General features: G+C 43.9%; 1 protein-coding gene across 1 annotated transcript in view; it reads right to left on the bottom strand.

Annotated features, from left to right (window-relative positions):
* Window positions 1-413: 413 nt before the first annotated feature.
* Window positions 414-13,515, bottom strand: part of elac2 (elaC ribonuclease Z 2) — a 35,049-nt gene continuing 21,947 nt past the window's right edge. Inside the window, exons 18-24 of the mRNA XM_060904315.1 lie at window positions 12,286-12,324; window positions 11,977-12,086; window positions 6,958-7,057; window positions 2,735-2,855; window positions 2,448-2,526; window positions 1,826-1,970; window positions 414-997 (exon numbers count right to left, since the gene is read on the bottom strand). Of these exons, the coding sequence (XP_060760298.1) occupies window positions 770-997; window positions 1,826-1,970; window positions 2,448-2,526; window positions 2,735-2,855; window positions 6,958-7,057; window positions 11,977-12,086; window positions 12,286-12,324 (822 nt within the window). The 3' untranslated portion in view covers window positions 414-769. The remainder of the gene's footprint in view (window positions 998-1,825; window positions 1,971-2,447; window positions 2,527-2,734; window positions 2,856-6,957; window positions 7,058-11,976; window positions 12,087-12,285; window positions 12,325-13,515) is intronic.

Genomic DNA, 13,515 nt, shown 5'->3' with positions numbered 1-13,515 from the left:
CATATCCAAGCGGCCTGGGTCGCATGTGAAAAAAATCAGATCTGTGTCATTCAGATTGTCAATAACAAATCGGATACAGGTCGCATATGGGCAAAAAAAAATCGGATATGGGTCGTTTCAGGGTGCAGTCTGAACGAAGTCTAAGAAGCGTAACGGCAAACTTATCGGGCAGGTTTAATCAACTGACGGACCCAGGAAACCATGGGGGAAAAATTAAAGAACTGATCAAAACGGACAAACAGCCGTAGTTTAGCAGCTATTGCGGAACCTTAGATTTTTTTTTTTTTAAACATGAACCAGAGCAGTTTCTGTAGCTGATCTGCTGTCACAGCCACTTACATAAATTATTTAGCTAAATGTAGCTCATCAGACCAGAGCCTAGCGACTATAATGTTTAATGATGATTGGACAAGTACAGTACACATCTGCCTTTATTCCCAGGTAGTGTCTCCAGGTAAAACAAAAAAAAGTGACATGACAGGCCACTGCAAAAACACCATCATGTTCTCCAACCCAGATGAAGGGGTTTATTATTTAAAAAATAAAACAGATGTCCGTCTGCTGTATATACATACATAACCCAATGCAAGGTCCAGAAAATATAAATTAGTCAGTAAACTAAACATACTACAGATCAGTCCGTCATAATCGTCACTCAGTATACAGAACATCCACAGCTTGTTTATCATCTCTAATGCTTGCACCTTCACTAATCCAGCTCTTATGATTATTAGCTGAATCTTATTCCGCGCTCTTCCCCCACGCTAGTTCAGTTGGCCTTCATCCTTTTGGAGGCCGTTTCCTGGTCAGGATCCTCCTTCTCTCGTTTCGCTCCTCCCCCTTCTCCGGTCTGGCCATTGGGCTCCACCCACACACTCTTTCCCGCCCTAAGCTCTCTCCGTTCCCTCCTCTCTTCCATTTCCTCGATCTCCTCAGCAAACAGAACCTTCAGAGGCGCTAAGAGGCGCGGGAGAATCCGGAAATCTCCGAACCGGATCTGGAAATGAATATGAAGTTTAAATTAAAACCCATACTAGCGTACTCCATAAGGACAGAGGGGTGTGAGGTTTTGGTGGGGGTGACGTGAGGTAAAAAGATACAAGGCAAAAAAGGTATAATGCAAGGAGTAGCCTATATGTGGTGAGTGAGGGGGTAAAAAGATAAAGGATGAGGTAAGGCAAGGCAGTATGAGAACAAGAAATGAAGAGGTGATGATAAAAAGGGATACGAATCAATGGGGTATGAGGTGAGGGTAGTACCTTGTAAAGATGTATGAGGTAAAGGGGTACAAGATAAGGGTGTAGGAAGTAAAAGGGATGAAGCAAGAAGGTTGTGGTGCAAAGTAGTACAAGGTTATACAAAGTAGGGTAATTAGGGATGATATGCGAGGTTGGTTACGAGGTAAGGGGCACAAGATTAGGGGGTAATGAAGCAAGAGGGGTATATGGTAATGGGGTAACAAAGTAAAGAGAGATGAAGCAAGGGAGTGAAGAAGCATGAGAGGCATGAGGTAAGGGGGTAAACAGGGATGAGGTGAGGTTAGTACAACAAGGAGATATGAAGCAAGGGGGTGCAAGATAAGGGTTGATGAGGCAAGAGGGGCACAAGGTAATGGGGTAACAAGCTACATGGGTATTATGTGAAAGGGTAATTATTTAAGGGTGTGAGGTAAGAAGGTAACAAGATGAGGAGGGTAGGAGGCAGAGAGGTTAAGATCTGAGTGAGTTTATGAGGTAAGAGGTGAAGGCAGGAATGAACTACAGTATAAAAAGATGAAGGGGTACAATGTGAAGAGGGTTATCGGGGTGAGAATTAGTTTCCTCACTCTCATGTGGTCGAAGGCGATGCCCACGCGCTGGTTAAAGTCGGAGCTGAACAGCGGGATCTTGGCGTATCTCTGACTGAAGTGGGTCAACATGATGAACTCCGCGTTCATACTCATCCCAATACCGATGGCCTGAGATGTCGTACTGCAGGAGGGACCACACACACACACACACACACACACACTATCAGGTGTACGTGTGATTCACATCCTGCAAACTAGCATTCCATTAATTATACAATAATATAATTCAATTGCACTGTTTGACCACCAGGGGTCCCAAACTGCAAACGCAGCATGTTAAAATGTACAAAGCACACTGGTCACATGATCGCGATCCTTCACGGAGAATCTGCAAGATCTACACTTGTGAAATCCAAAACCTCCGAATTGCAACGACAAACGCAAAGTATACGTCATATACGGTCACATGACCACGGTATAATCGTTATAAAGAGCACTTCAGTAGGGTTCGAACACCACCGGAGGCTGCAGAAATCTGGCGTTTTGGTCGACTTTGTGGATCCAGTTCTGCTGCAGAGCTCATTATGTTCCAGTCAGTCAAATCTTTGGGAGAATGTGTGAATACGACTGGAGTGCATCAAGTGAGGTGTGTGTGTACCTGTGTCTTTTGTCTATGGCCTCCTCTTCCATGCCATCCTCCAGTGTTGCCTCATGGATTAGCAACGTTGCATTCTTTCCTGCAAAAGACGCACACACACACACACACACACACACACACACACACAGTTTCAGAGTAATGAGTCACTGCTGGCTCTGTAATGAAGAAGCAGTGATGGAGGGTGCCTCTCTCTCTCTCACTCACTCCGGAGTTGTTAGTGGAGTTTAGGCTGATCAATAACTGTGTGTCTGTGTGTGTGTGTGTGTGTGTGTGTGTGTGTGTCTCACCCATCTGTGCGAGTGTGTCACATGGCATGGTGTCTCCTGAGAAGACGAGCTGCCAGCCAGACTGATGGGTCAAACTGCAGGCGTAGGCGTTCTTACAGTGCCGCACCAAACACGTCTGAAACTATCTCACACACACACACACACACACACACACACACACACACACACACACACAAACCCCACATTAGGGTTATGACTAATTTTAGATTTTTAAGCCTGTGGGTTTAAATGATGAACTTTAGCCTAAAACTCACAAAAATAACCTTTTTTGTTCATACATTGAAAAAAACTCCTGCACCTTAAAGTGCCATTCCACCATTGGATGTACCGTTTTTTCCGCACTATAAGGCGCACCTAAAAGCCCTCAATTTTCTCAAAAGCCGACAGTGCGCCTTATAATCCGATGCGCCTTATATATGGATCAATATTGGTTAATCACGGCTACCGTAGTCAGGGGGCGTCACCGTAGTAACAATGGTAAGAACGCGGTAACGGTCCCACACCATGTGTGTGTGTCAGAGATTTTATTTGAGGATATATATATCTATCATCTCATTATCTCTAGCCGCTTTATCCTTCTACAGGGTCGCAGGCAAGCTGGAGCCTATCCCAGCTGACTACGGGCAAAAGGCGGGGTACACCCTGGACAAGTCGCCAGGTCATCACAGGGCTGACACATAGACACAGACAACCATTCACACTCACATTCACACCTACGGTCAATTTAGAGTCACCAGTTAACCTAACCTGCATGTCTTTGGACTGTGGGGGAAACCGGAGCACCCGGAGGAAACCCACGCAGACACGGGGAGAACATGCAAACTCCACACAGAAAGGCCCTCGCCGGCCACGGGGCTCGAACCCAGGACCTTCTTGCTGTGAGGCGACAGCGCTAACCACTACACCACCGTGCCGCCCCTATATATATATATACACACACACACACACACACACACACAGACTTTGTGTGTGTTTAAAGACCCCAAAATGGCTCCTTTGAAGAGACACGCTTACGACGCAGAGTTCAAACTCAAGGCTATCAGTCACGCAGTAGAACATGGGAATAGAATTCAGACACTGAAGAAGAATTCGAGGGATTCGTGGATAAGGAATGAACCGATAGTGAAACTAGACAGGGACACTCTAACGAGTGCAAACCCCGCCTTTTCCCTATTAAAATACATTGGGCGAAAATTTCGAAGTTCTGCCATGACCTTGACCTTTGACCTCCAAAATTTAATGGTTTCCTTCCTGGGTGATTAGCAACACGTACAAAATTTGGTCCAAATCGATCCATTGGTTCTTGAGATATCTTGCAGACACACAGACAGACAGACAGACAGACAGACAGACACACACACACACACACACACACACACACACACACAGACTGACGCAGGTGAAAATAACCCCTCCGACTACTGTCGGCGGGGTTAATGATAAAGTGAGCTTTACGTGTTTCTTTTGTGTGTTCACAACTGAACAAGGTTGGTCATATTGTGAATATGAACGTTAACGTTTCAACAACGTTGAGTTATTGATTTATTGTTGTATTGTTATTGCTTTGCACTATTTCGAGAGTTACTATATTGTGATTGCACTAACGTTTGATTTACCGTAACGGTATCGGTTTCTTTTACATGTTTACTGAATCGAGGAAAAGTTCCCCTCCACTACGTGATAAAAAAAAGTTGCACTACTTGTTATACCATGCTGTTGTTAAGAGAGAATCTGTTTCGCGAATATACTACGTCACTGACGTTACCTCGGGGAAAACAATAAAACTGTTTATTCATTTTGGGAGTGAACGGAGTTGTCAGAACGCTGGTCTGTATTATATTAATAAAGTTTGACTGCTAACTTATCTGACTGTTTTGTTGACATTCCCTTTAGCGCAGCTCCATCTAGTGGATGCATAACGCAACCCCAGCCACTACTGTAGGTTCTATTCTATGCGCCTTATAATGCGGTGCGCTCTATATATGAAAATAGTTTTAAAATAGGCCATTCATTTAAGGTGCGCCTTATAATCCGATGCGCCTTATAGTGCGGAAAATACGGTATTCTTTGGCATAAAATACAATATATTTTGACAACATATATAAATGGTATCACTAGACAGAGAAATCTTTTAGCTTCAAAATGATATATCAAACAGAATTTTTTGACGACAAGTATATTAATTTTGCGACCAAAGTCACCTACCCTTTTAATTTCCGCGCGTGATGTCATCGGCAGGTTCCCCTTCTTGTGTACCACGTGACGTGTGACGTGGCACATATCAGCAATGGCGGACAGAACGCGATAAAAATAATACCAATAAATCTAGCTAATACCAATAAATCTAGCTAACTGAAAGATTAACTCAATTTTTCGCAATTTTTTTGGCCCCCATATACGAGGAGAAATGACTCTCTCACTTTGGGGGTTTCCTGGTCTAAAAATAGACCGACACGTGGTACACAAGAAGGGGAACCTGCTGATGACATCACGTTTCACTACCGCGCGGAAATTAAAAGGGTAGGTGACTTTGGTCGCAAAATTAATATACTTGTCGTTGTCAAAAAATTATGTTTGATATATCATTTTGAAGCTAAAAGATTTCTCTGTCTAGTCATGTTGTCATAAAATATATTGTATTTTATGCCAAAGAATACATCCAATGGTGGAATGGCACTTTAAGTAATTTACTATTTAAACAACGAAAAATGACGCCCGCAAACCCCACAAAAGCCTCACATTGCTAAAACAGCAAATTTACGCTACGTTCACACTGCAAGGCTTAATGCTCAATTCCGATTTTTTTGTGAAATCCGATTTTTTTGTGAGGTCGTTCACATTAACAAATATATGCGACTTGTATGTGATCCTCAGTATGAACGAAAAGCGACCTAAAAGTGTTCCGCATGCGCACTGCAGGATACGACGACGTCACACGCAGTGAGCATGGCCAGTGTTTACGGAAGTAAAACCGCCCGGTTGCGGTATGACCCATCCGATCTAGCTTAAATAGCTGCATCCCCCCAAATGGAAATCAGCTCCCTAACCTCTGCGTCCTTCCATTGAGAAGATTCAGAACCTTCACAGCCCGAAGCGTCCCTCGCATTGATGTCATGCGCCATGTTGTTGTAACTTTTTTTGAGAGACCCGCCGCCTACTTCAGCGCAGAATAGTGACGTTTGTGGCTTGTTGATGACGTGCAAGTCGGATGAATGCGACCTGGCGGTTCAGACTGAAGTCGCATATGAAAAGATCGGATAGGAATCGGAATTAGGACCACATATCCAAACGGCCTGGGTCGGATTTGAAAAAATCGGATCTGTGTCGTTCATATTGTCAATAAAAGATCGGATACAGGTCACATATGGGCGAAAAGATCGGATTTGAGTCACTTCAGCCTGCAGTGTGAACGTAGCCTAAGTCATAGAATCGTCTGTAAGCCAAATATATTTTCAAAATGAACCAGTACATTGGCAGAAGTAGTTAGAAATAATATATTATTATTGAAGATCTGCAGCAAAGGGTTTCAAATGCCTGAATTAGTGTTGATAAATTTACTGTTCAGATATCTGTCAGTTTTGCAAGTGGCGTGGATCTGCTCCATCCACTTTACACCTCGCTCAGCCACTACATTGGAGCGAGGCACATCAAGCAGTGAAGGTTCCTTTACCCAGTGAGTGGTGAAGCATTTCACAGCTTTGGAACACTTAAATTCTGAGATGGCCGAGAGCAGGTCATCGTAAACATTCTGTGAATAGTGCGGATTAGAAAACCAGACCTGTGCCCATGTGGTTGCAATGAAATTGCAAATGAGTTTCAAGTTATCTCTCCACTTGGAAAGGAAGAAAAAGGCAATTAATGCAAAAATTCCTCTTGAATTCCATCTGGCACTGTGAAGTGAGGGCAGTTTGCACCATTTGATTTGAGGCCATTTTACTTCTTTTTGGTAAAACTTGTATGCTTCACAGAGTTCAAAGAGGAACTTGAAATCATCCCTCCATCCAGGATTCTCGCGCTTGGGCAATGTATTTATCAAAAGTGAGGTGATGTTGGGTGCGGGAGGTTTTTGCATGACCCGATAAAAATAACTTCAAAAAAGTAATATATGAGTAAAAGTTCACCAAATGCAACATCAGGAAAGTAGAAATTTTGAAAACACTTTCAGTCATAACCCTACCCCACATGTGACTAATACTAGCTCCAATAGCTTGTATTAGCTCTACCTTAGCGAGGTCGTTCCTCTTCAGCAGAGCCTGAATGAAGGATTTGGTCTTGAACTTGGGAACTTCAGCTCCCTCACACAAACACTTCGCTGGGATGAAGCTGAAACACACACACAAGTATTAACCCTCGAGCCCCGACCCAGTGCACAACCCCTCAAGTTCTGACCGACCACGCAATCCCTAGAGCCCCAACCAAGCTTGCAAACCCTTGAGCCCTGACCCAGTGTGCAAATCCCCTAGAGCCCTTACTGACTCCAGAATTGAGAACAACTGCATTAACTCAAGATCTCTGTTCAAATACATGACCTCTAATGCCCTGACTAATATCATTATCTGTAGACCCTTGACCAAATATTTCTAGAACTCTGATCAACTATGATCATTCAAGAACCCTGACCAATCCGACAATAATTCCAGACATCTCTGGTGTCTGACCCCAAAACAAATCTTCATATACAGTAGGACCACCATAGCTGCTGACTCGGTAACCGTAAATTCAGTAATGCATCCTTTACCCCAGGCCCTAAATTGCCAAGTTTTTTGCCAAGTGGTGCCTGGCAAGACTTCTGGGTTGCACAGCACAGCCTACAAGCATGGCCTCTCGAACTACAATTTCCACATACCCTGCTTATTGACTCCTAACCATGCAAACCTTATTACTCACCTTACGTTAGCTTCTTGGTCTTGCGTTTTTTTTATTTTCCATGCCAATGCTTGTGGAGTTCCTCACCTTGACCCTTGTGTTTTTGAGTCTGGTGGTTGTTGCTGCTGCTTTGGCTATTCCGTGTAAATAAAAGGTTTCTGCACTTGCATCTGCCTCCGCAGCTCAACCAGGATAAAAATATTAAGCGGAAACGTCAGAATCCCATTCATTTGAGAGCAAGAGCCCATATTCACATAACTTTTCCTACAGTACATTGTTACAACTGTTCCATTCTAATTAGTTACTGTTGTTTATATTCTACCTCATCATCGTCTTTATTAGTCCATGCAAGCATGGGTTGGACCGTCATCTGATGCTTTTCCTCCATTCAAGGCAACTGGATATTCCTTTGGACCACAGATCTGGATCAACAACTTGACGCCAGGTTTCCCGAGGGCAGCCATGACCCTTGGAACCATTCACCTCCAAGCACTGGATGCGTTTCAACCAGTTGCTTTCATCCCATCTCCAAAGAATAAAATACACGCCAAGACCCGCAAAACGGGCAATTCACAGTCCATTTCTTCTCTCTCTCTTCCGGCGGGCTTCCCTTTGCTTGTGGTACGTTGCAACTCTTCTATCACAGTACGACTTGCAGATGGTCTTTGTAACCGCTCTCCATTTCTCTCTATTGAGTGCAGAGTGATTCCACGTACCCAACACGCTTCCACTTTTCAGATCTTTTTTCAAAATGTCCTTAAACCTTAGTTTGGGACGGCCGACAGGTCGCGATCCACTTGCTAGTTCAGAGAATAATAATAGTTGTTTTGGAACTCTGTTATCATCCATGCGGCAGAGGTGTCCCAGCCAGCGGAGACGACTCCTAACTAACTTGATTTCGATGTCTTCGACATTTGCATGTCGGAGGACTTCCTCATTGCTTATAAAATCGTCCCACTTGATCTTGAGAACGAGACGTAGATGGTGTTGTTGCACAGAACAAAGCTCCCTAACTTCATGCCGATAGATAGTCCATGACTTGCGACCGTACAATAAGAGTGGCATTAGGCATTGGTTGTAAACAACGATCTCGGTTGGTACAGTGAGATCTCGTGAGTCGAAGACTCTTTTCCGGAGCCGACCATAGGCACATGATATCGCTTGGATGCGAGATGTGAGCTCCGCTCTCACTGAACAGTCACTTGACAGGTAACTACCAAGGTACTTGAAACGAGTGACATTGGCCAGCTTTTTGCCATCAACAAAGAAGTCAGCAGTATTACCAATACACATGGTCTCCGTCTTTGTCGTGTTAATGCGCATCCCCATTCTTTTAGCAAGTTGATTATAGGATGTAGTGACTGCAGGCCTTCTGGGGTATTGCTGAATATGGCAATATCATCGGCATACTGTGCTTCTCTGATAAATTCCGTAAGGACTTTTGTTTTTGCTTTAAAGGAACAGTCCACCGTACTTCCATAATGAAATATGCTCTATCTGAATTGAGACGAGCTGCTCCGTACCTCTCCGAGCTTTGCGCGACCTCCCAGTCAGTCAGACGCGCTGTCGCTCCTGTTAGCAATGTAGCTAGGCTCAGCATGGCCAATGGTATTTTTTGGGGCTGTAGTTAGATGCGACCAAACTCTTCCGCGTTTTTCCTGTTTACATAGGTTTATATGAGCAGTGATATGAAACAAGTTCAGTTACACAAATTGAAATGTAGCGATTTTCTATGCTATGGAAAGTCCGCACTATAATGACAGGCGTACTAACACCTTCTGCGCGCTTCGGCAGCACATTGATACGGAGCTCAGATATCAATGCGCTGTCGAAGCGCGCAGAAGGTGTTAGTACGCCTGTCATTATAGCGCAAAGCTCGGAGAGGTACGGAGCAGCTCGTCTCAATTCAGATAAGAGCATATTTCATTATGGAAGTATGGTGGACTGTTCTTTTAAGTCTGCGAAGATCAAAGAGATCACCATCAAACTGGAATCTTATCTGAATACTGCAGGTCTGTTCGATTTTCTTAAAGGCTAGCCAGAGCAGGACAGCTGCAGGGTTTCCTATACATAGACCATTGTGTGGCGCAGCGCCACACAATGGATTCCTATCGTCACACAATCAGACTCGCGATTTTGAAAAAAAAAAAATTCCGTTGCATATCGTTCCGTTCATTCATAGTGCTCTTTCCTCTCATTCACGCGCGCACACAGAGAGAGACGGAGAGGCGTGTACATAGGCCTGCCGTTGCGCATATACCCGGACTGCAAGTAGGCCTGTTAGGCGAATTAAAAATAACGCAGCCTTCCCGATTCGCCTTCCGACCCCTTATTCTAAAAGGTAGCCTACGTCATGCTCGTGATGAGCTTTATCATAGCCTTCTTGGCTTACAGGAAACGTACATCCCTGAGTCAGGCTATAAACCAATTTTGATGCAGACAGTAGCAGCTTGATGCGAGGAACCGGCCTTATTGCATTATCCCGTTTATCCCGCTTCAGCATTCATGCAAGTTATTAATAATGGCTTGACATTCACAATAAATAAGGATTTCCCACTAGCCTAAATAAAATGTTATACTCGCAGGGATGCCTAGTTGATGCTATCTGAAGCATAAAATCTGAATATTTTAAGAAACATCTTTATTAGCTTTATTGGCGAAGTAGCTAAACCATCACTGCACTGGATTTCTCAGCTATGAATAGGGTAAGCACATAGAAATTCAGTATTCCTTTGTATTTTTTTTGATGTAATGGAAATTTTTAGTGCTTTGATGATGAAAATGTACTTTTTTTATCCATAGATTAAAACAGACCTCAGGAATAGGCTCCAAGGGGAACACCTGGCAGCCTGCTTACGAATCTCCATAAATGGTCCCGAACCCAATGACTTCCCTTACGATAGGGCACTTCAGTTTTTTTTTTCAGGAAGCCACGCTGAATTAAATGTTCTGATAGGGCATGCAGGCTTTCCACCAATTAGGGTAATGCTTTTTCATTATTGTTAGTTGCCTTGGTGTTACCTTAAGTGGTTTCTTGCATCTAATTATGATATTTTATTATTATTTTGTTACATTATACTATTTATTTCATTTTAGTGGCGGCACAGTGGTGTAGTGGTTAGCGCTATCGCCTCACAGCAAGAAGGTCCGGGTTCGAGCCCCGTGGCCGGCGAGGGCCTTTCTGTGCGGAGTTTGCATGTTCTCCCCGTGTCCGCGTGGGTTTCCTCCGGGTGCTCCGGTTTCCCCCACAGTCCAAAGACATGCAGGTTAGGTTAACTGGTGACTCTAAATTGACCGTAGGTGTGAGTGTGAATGGTTGTCTGTGTCTATGTGTCAGCCCTGTGATGACCTGGCGACTTGTCCAGGGTGTACCCCGCCTTTCACCCGTAGTCAGCTGGGATAGGCTCCAGCTTGCCTGCAACCCTGTAGAACAGGATAAAGCGGCTAGAGATAATGAGATGAGATTTCATTTTAGTATTGGTTGAGGTAAGTGTCGAGTTCAATATTTAAAATAAAATCCTCCAGCTTGTTTTTTGCAATTTATTCCTTGAATGTCAACTAAAGAATGATTGAAAGATTGCCACCAAAAAGGCAAAAAACTAAACTTTAACTTCAATTTTGGTGAGTAATTTTCATAAATTTAAAAGACAGGTTTTCCACCAACATCAAGCCCAGCAAACTAATGGCCTGCCCTGTAATGTAAAGTTGGGTCGAGGAATGAAACCAGGCAGGGTTCTGGTAAAAATTGTTTTAGCTGTCTTCTCTTAAAGAACTTAAAAGAATTTAGATTGAACTGAATAATCTCAAATGCTTCTTGTAGCTTTAAAATAGTCCCAGCAGGTGACTCTGAAGAAAAATACTGTGTGTTTGAACACCGCCCGCTGTAAACACTTTGCATACACCCCAATGACCGACTCCACCGACCGCCACACCACCACCGCGCACGATTCCCTCATCGGCACAGTGGAGCACCACAAATTGCTACCTGGTCTGTGGGAAACACTGAGCTGCATAGATCCCAAAAAGAGTTGGTGCTGATTTGCATCCCTGCTTGACACCACAGTTGTATTCGAATGCCTGGGTTAGTTCTCCGTCTACAATTAGTCTGGCAACTAACATCTCCCTAGGTCACCAAACCAACGTATACGGTGTATAGTTTATAAACTAAACTTTATCATGCGTACGTGTGCATACATGACACACGGTTCGCTCCTATCCACAGTCTCCGCCCTCCGCATTAGAGCTCGAAACATATCCCCCGCGTATACTGCACTCCCACTGTACGCCCCAACAGCATCCAGATCATGTCCAGCTTAATGGAACAGTCCCAGGTACGAGTGTAAATGGTGTGGTATAGTTTAGGACACAGATCTTACTTGACATGGCTGAGGATCTCCTGGCAGTGGTCGTGGTACTGATTGAGCCACGTCATGATCTGAGCAGGAGCTACCAGATAGATGGGAGTAAAGGCTTTACCCATGGTCCTCTGCAGCCAGACAGAGAGAAGATCATTTACACAACACGTCTACATCTCAGAGCGCGTCTAAAGGAAAACGGGTTTTAAAACACAGCAAACTGGTGCGCAGGTGTGGACCAGTGAGTGCAGCGATACGGAGCCATGAGGGAGGTGTGAATAAACAGAGGGGACTCGTGAAGACTCGTTATGGACTAATAAGTGCACTTACCAGAGCTCGCTCTCTCTGCAGCAGCAGGTTAATTAATCCCTAATGAAACAGAAAAAGAAGAAGTTATATACATATATGGGTCTGTCTCAGAAACTGGGTCCCCCACTAAATACATGGGCGCCGCCAGGGGGGGAAAGGTTAGAACAATTCTAGGGGCCCAGCACTGCCATGGGGCCCTTTAAGGGGCTGATAATATGCTTTTAATGATTTTAATAAGACTTTTGAAATAACAATGCAATATTCCATCTGGTAAAATGAGCTAATTGAACAAGGTTGTCTATTTCTTGAGTTCTTCAACATATTGTCATTTAACCCTCCCCCTTTTGCGAAATGGTACGGTCCAGTTCTGGTAGAAGCGCGATGCATTAAATCTGTGTGCTGATCAGTGCAACGCTACTTGCTGCTGTGTCGCGGTGCAGCAGCCAGCCAGCAGTGGAGTGCGTACAGTCTATGATCTCTAAATATGAAGCGTGGCTGTCAAAAACGTAAAGAAAGGCAGCTGAAAGCTGAGAGGGACCGGAGAGGCAGGCAACTGGTCACTCAGTTTTTCCCAAAGAAAGGTAGCTATCGCTCACGTGTGTGTTCAAAATATTAGCGAATGGTAAATGAACAGTATGAAGGTGGTTGGATTAGCCTATCAAGAGAACACTTTTACAGTTTGTACAGTGACATTTTTTCCATTTTAATAACTGAACTGACTTGTGTGATAAACAAGATGAAATATTACATTATGCTGGTGCTAATAGCTAGTGCTAATAACCAGTTTCATAACTAATGGGGTGCCCTAAATATGCACAGATTCAGCCTCAGGTGGACCTCCGCCCTACCAAACCACTGAACCCCCCTTTGGAGAAGGAGATAAGCAGCAATACAACCCATAATGCTTTAGGATTGAAGTTTTTAATGAGCGAGTGCCATATACAGTTTGCTAGATTAAAGTGTTGCTAATAACGGACACCAGTCAAGTGTTGGACATGGTTACGTGTGTGGAATGTTCACACGTTCTAAACCATTGGTTTCAAATTGAGGAGCTGGAGAAAGCGCAGCACACATAAAAGAGGGATAGAGTTTTCATCTAGTCCCTGGTAGGTTAATACATAAAATGTAATAAAGTCACAAACTCAAGGTCCATGGGCTATCAAAAGTCAAATAATGACAATAGTGCAATTGTGACGAGGGTGGGCAAAGTTGGGGGGCCCAAAATTCTAATCTTTCATGGGGCCCAAAATT

This window comes from Neoarius graeffei, chromosome 22, assembly GCF_027579695.1.
Source record: "Neoarius graeffei isolate fNeoGra1 chromosome 22, fNeoGra1.pri, whole genome shotgun sequence".
In the NCBI taxonomy this organism is placed as follows: Eukaryota; Metazoa; Chordata; class Actinopteri; order Siluriformes; family Ariidae; genus Neoarius; species Neoarius graeffei.
This window is presented reverse-complemented; position numbering and strand designations above follow the sequence as displayed.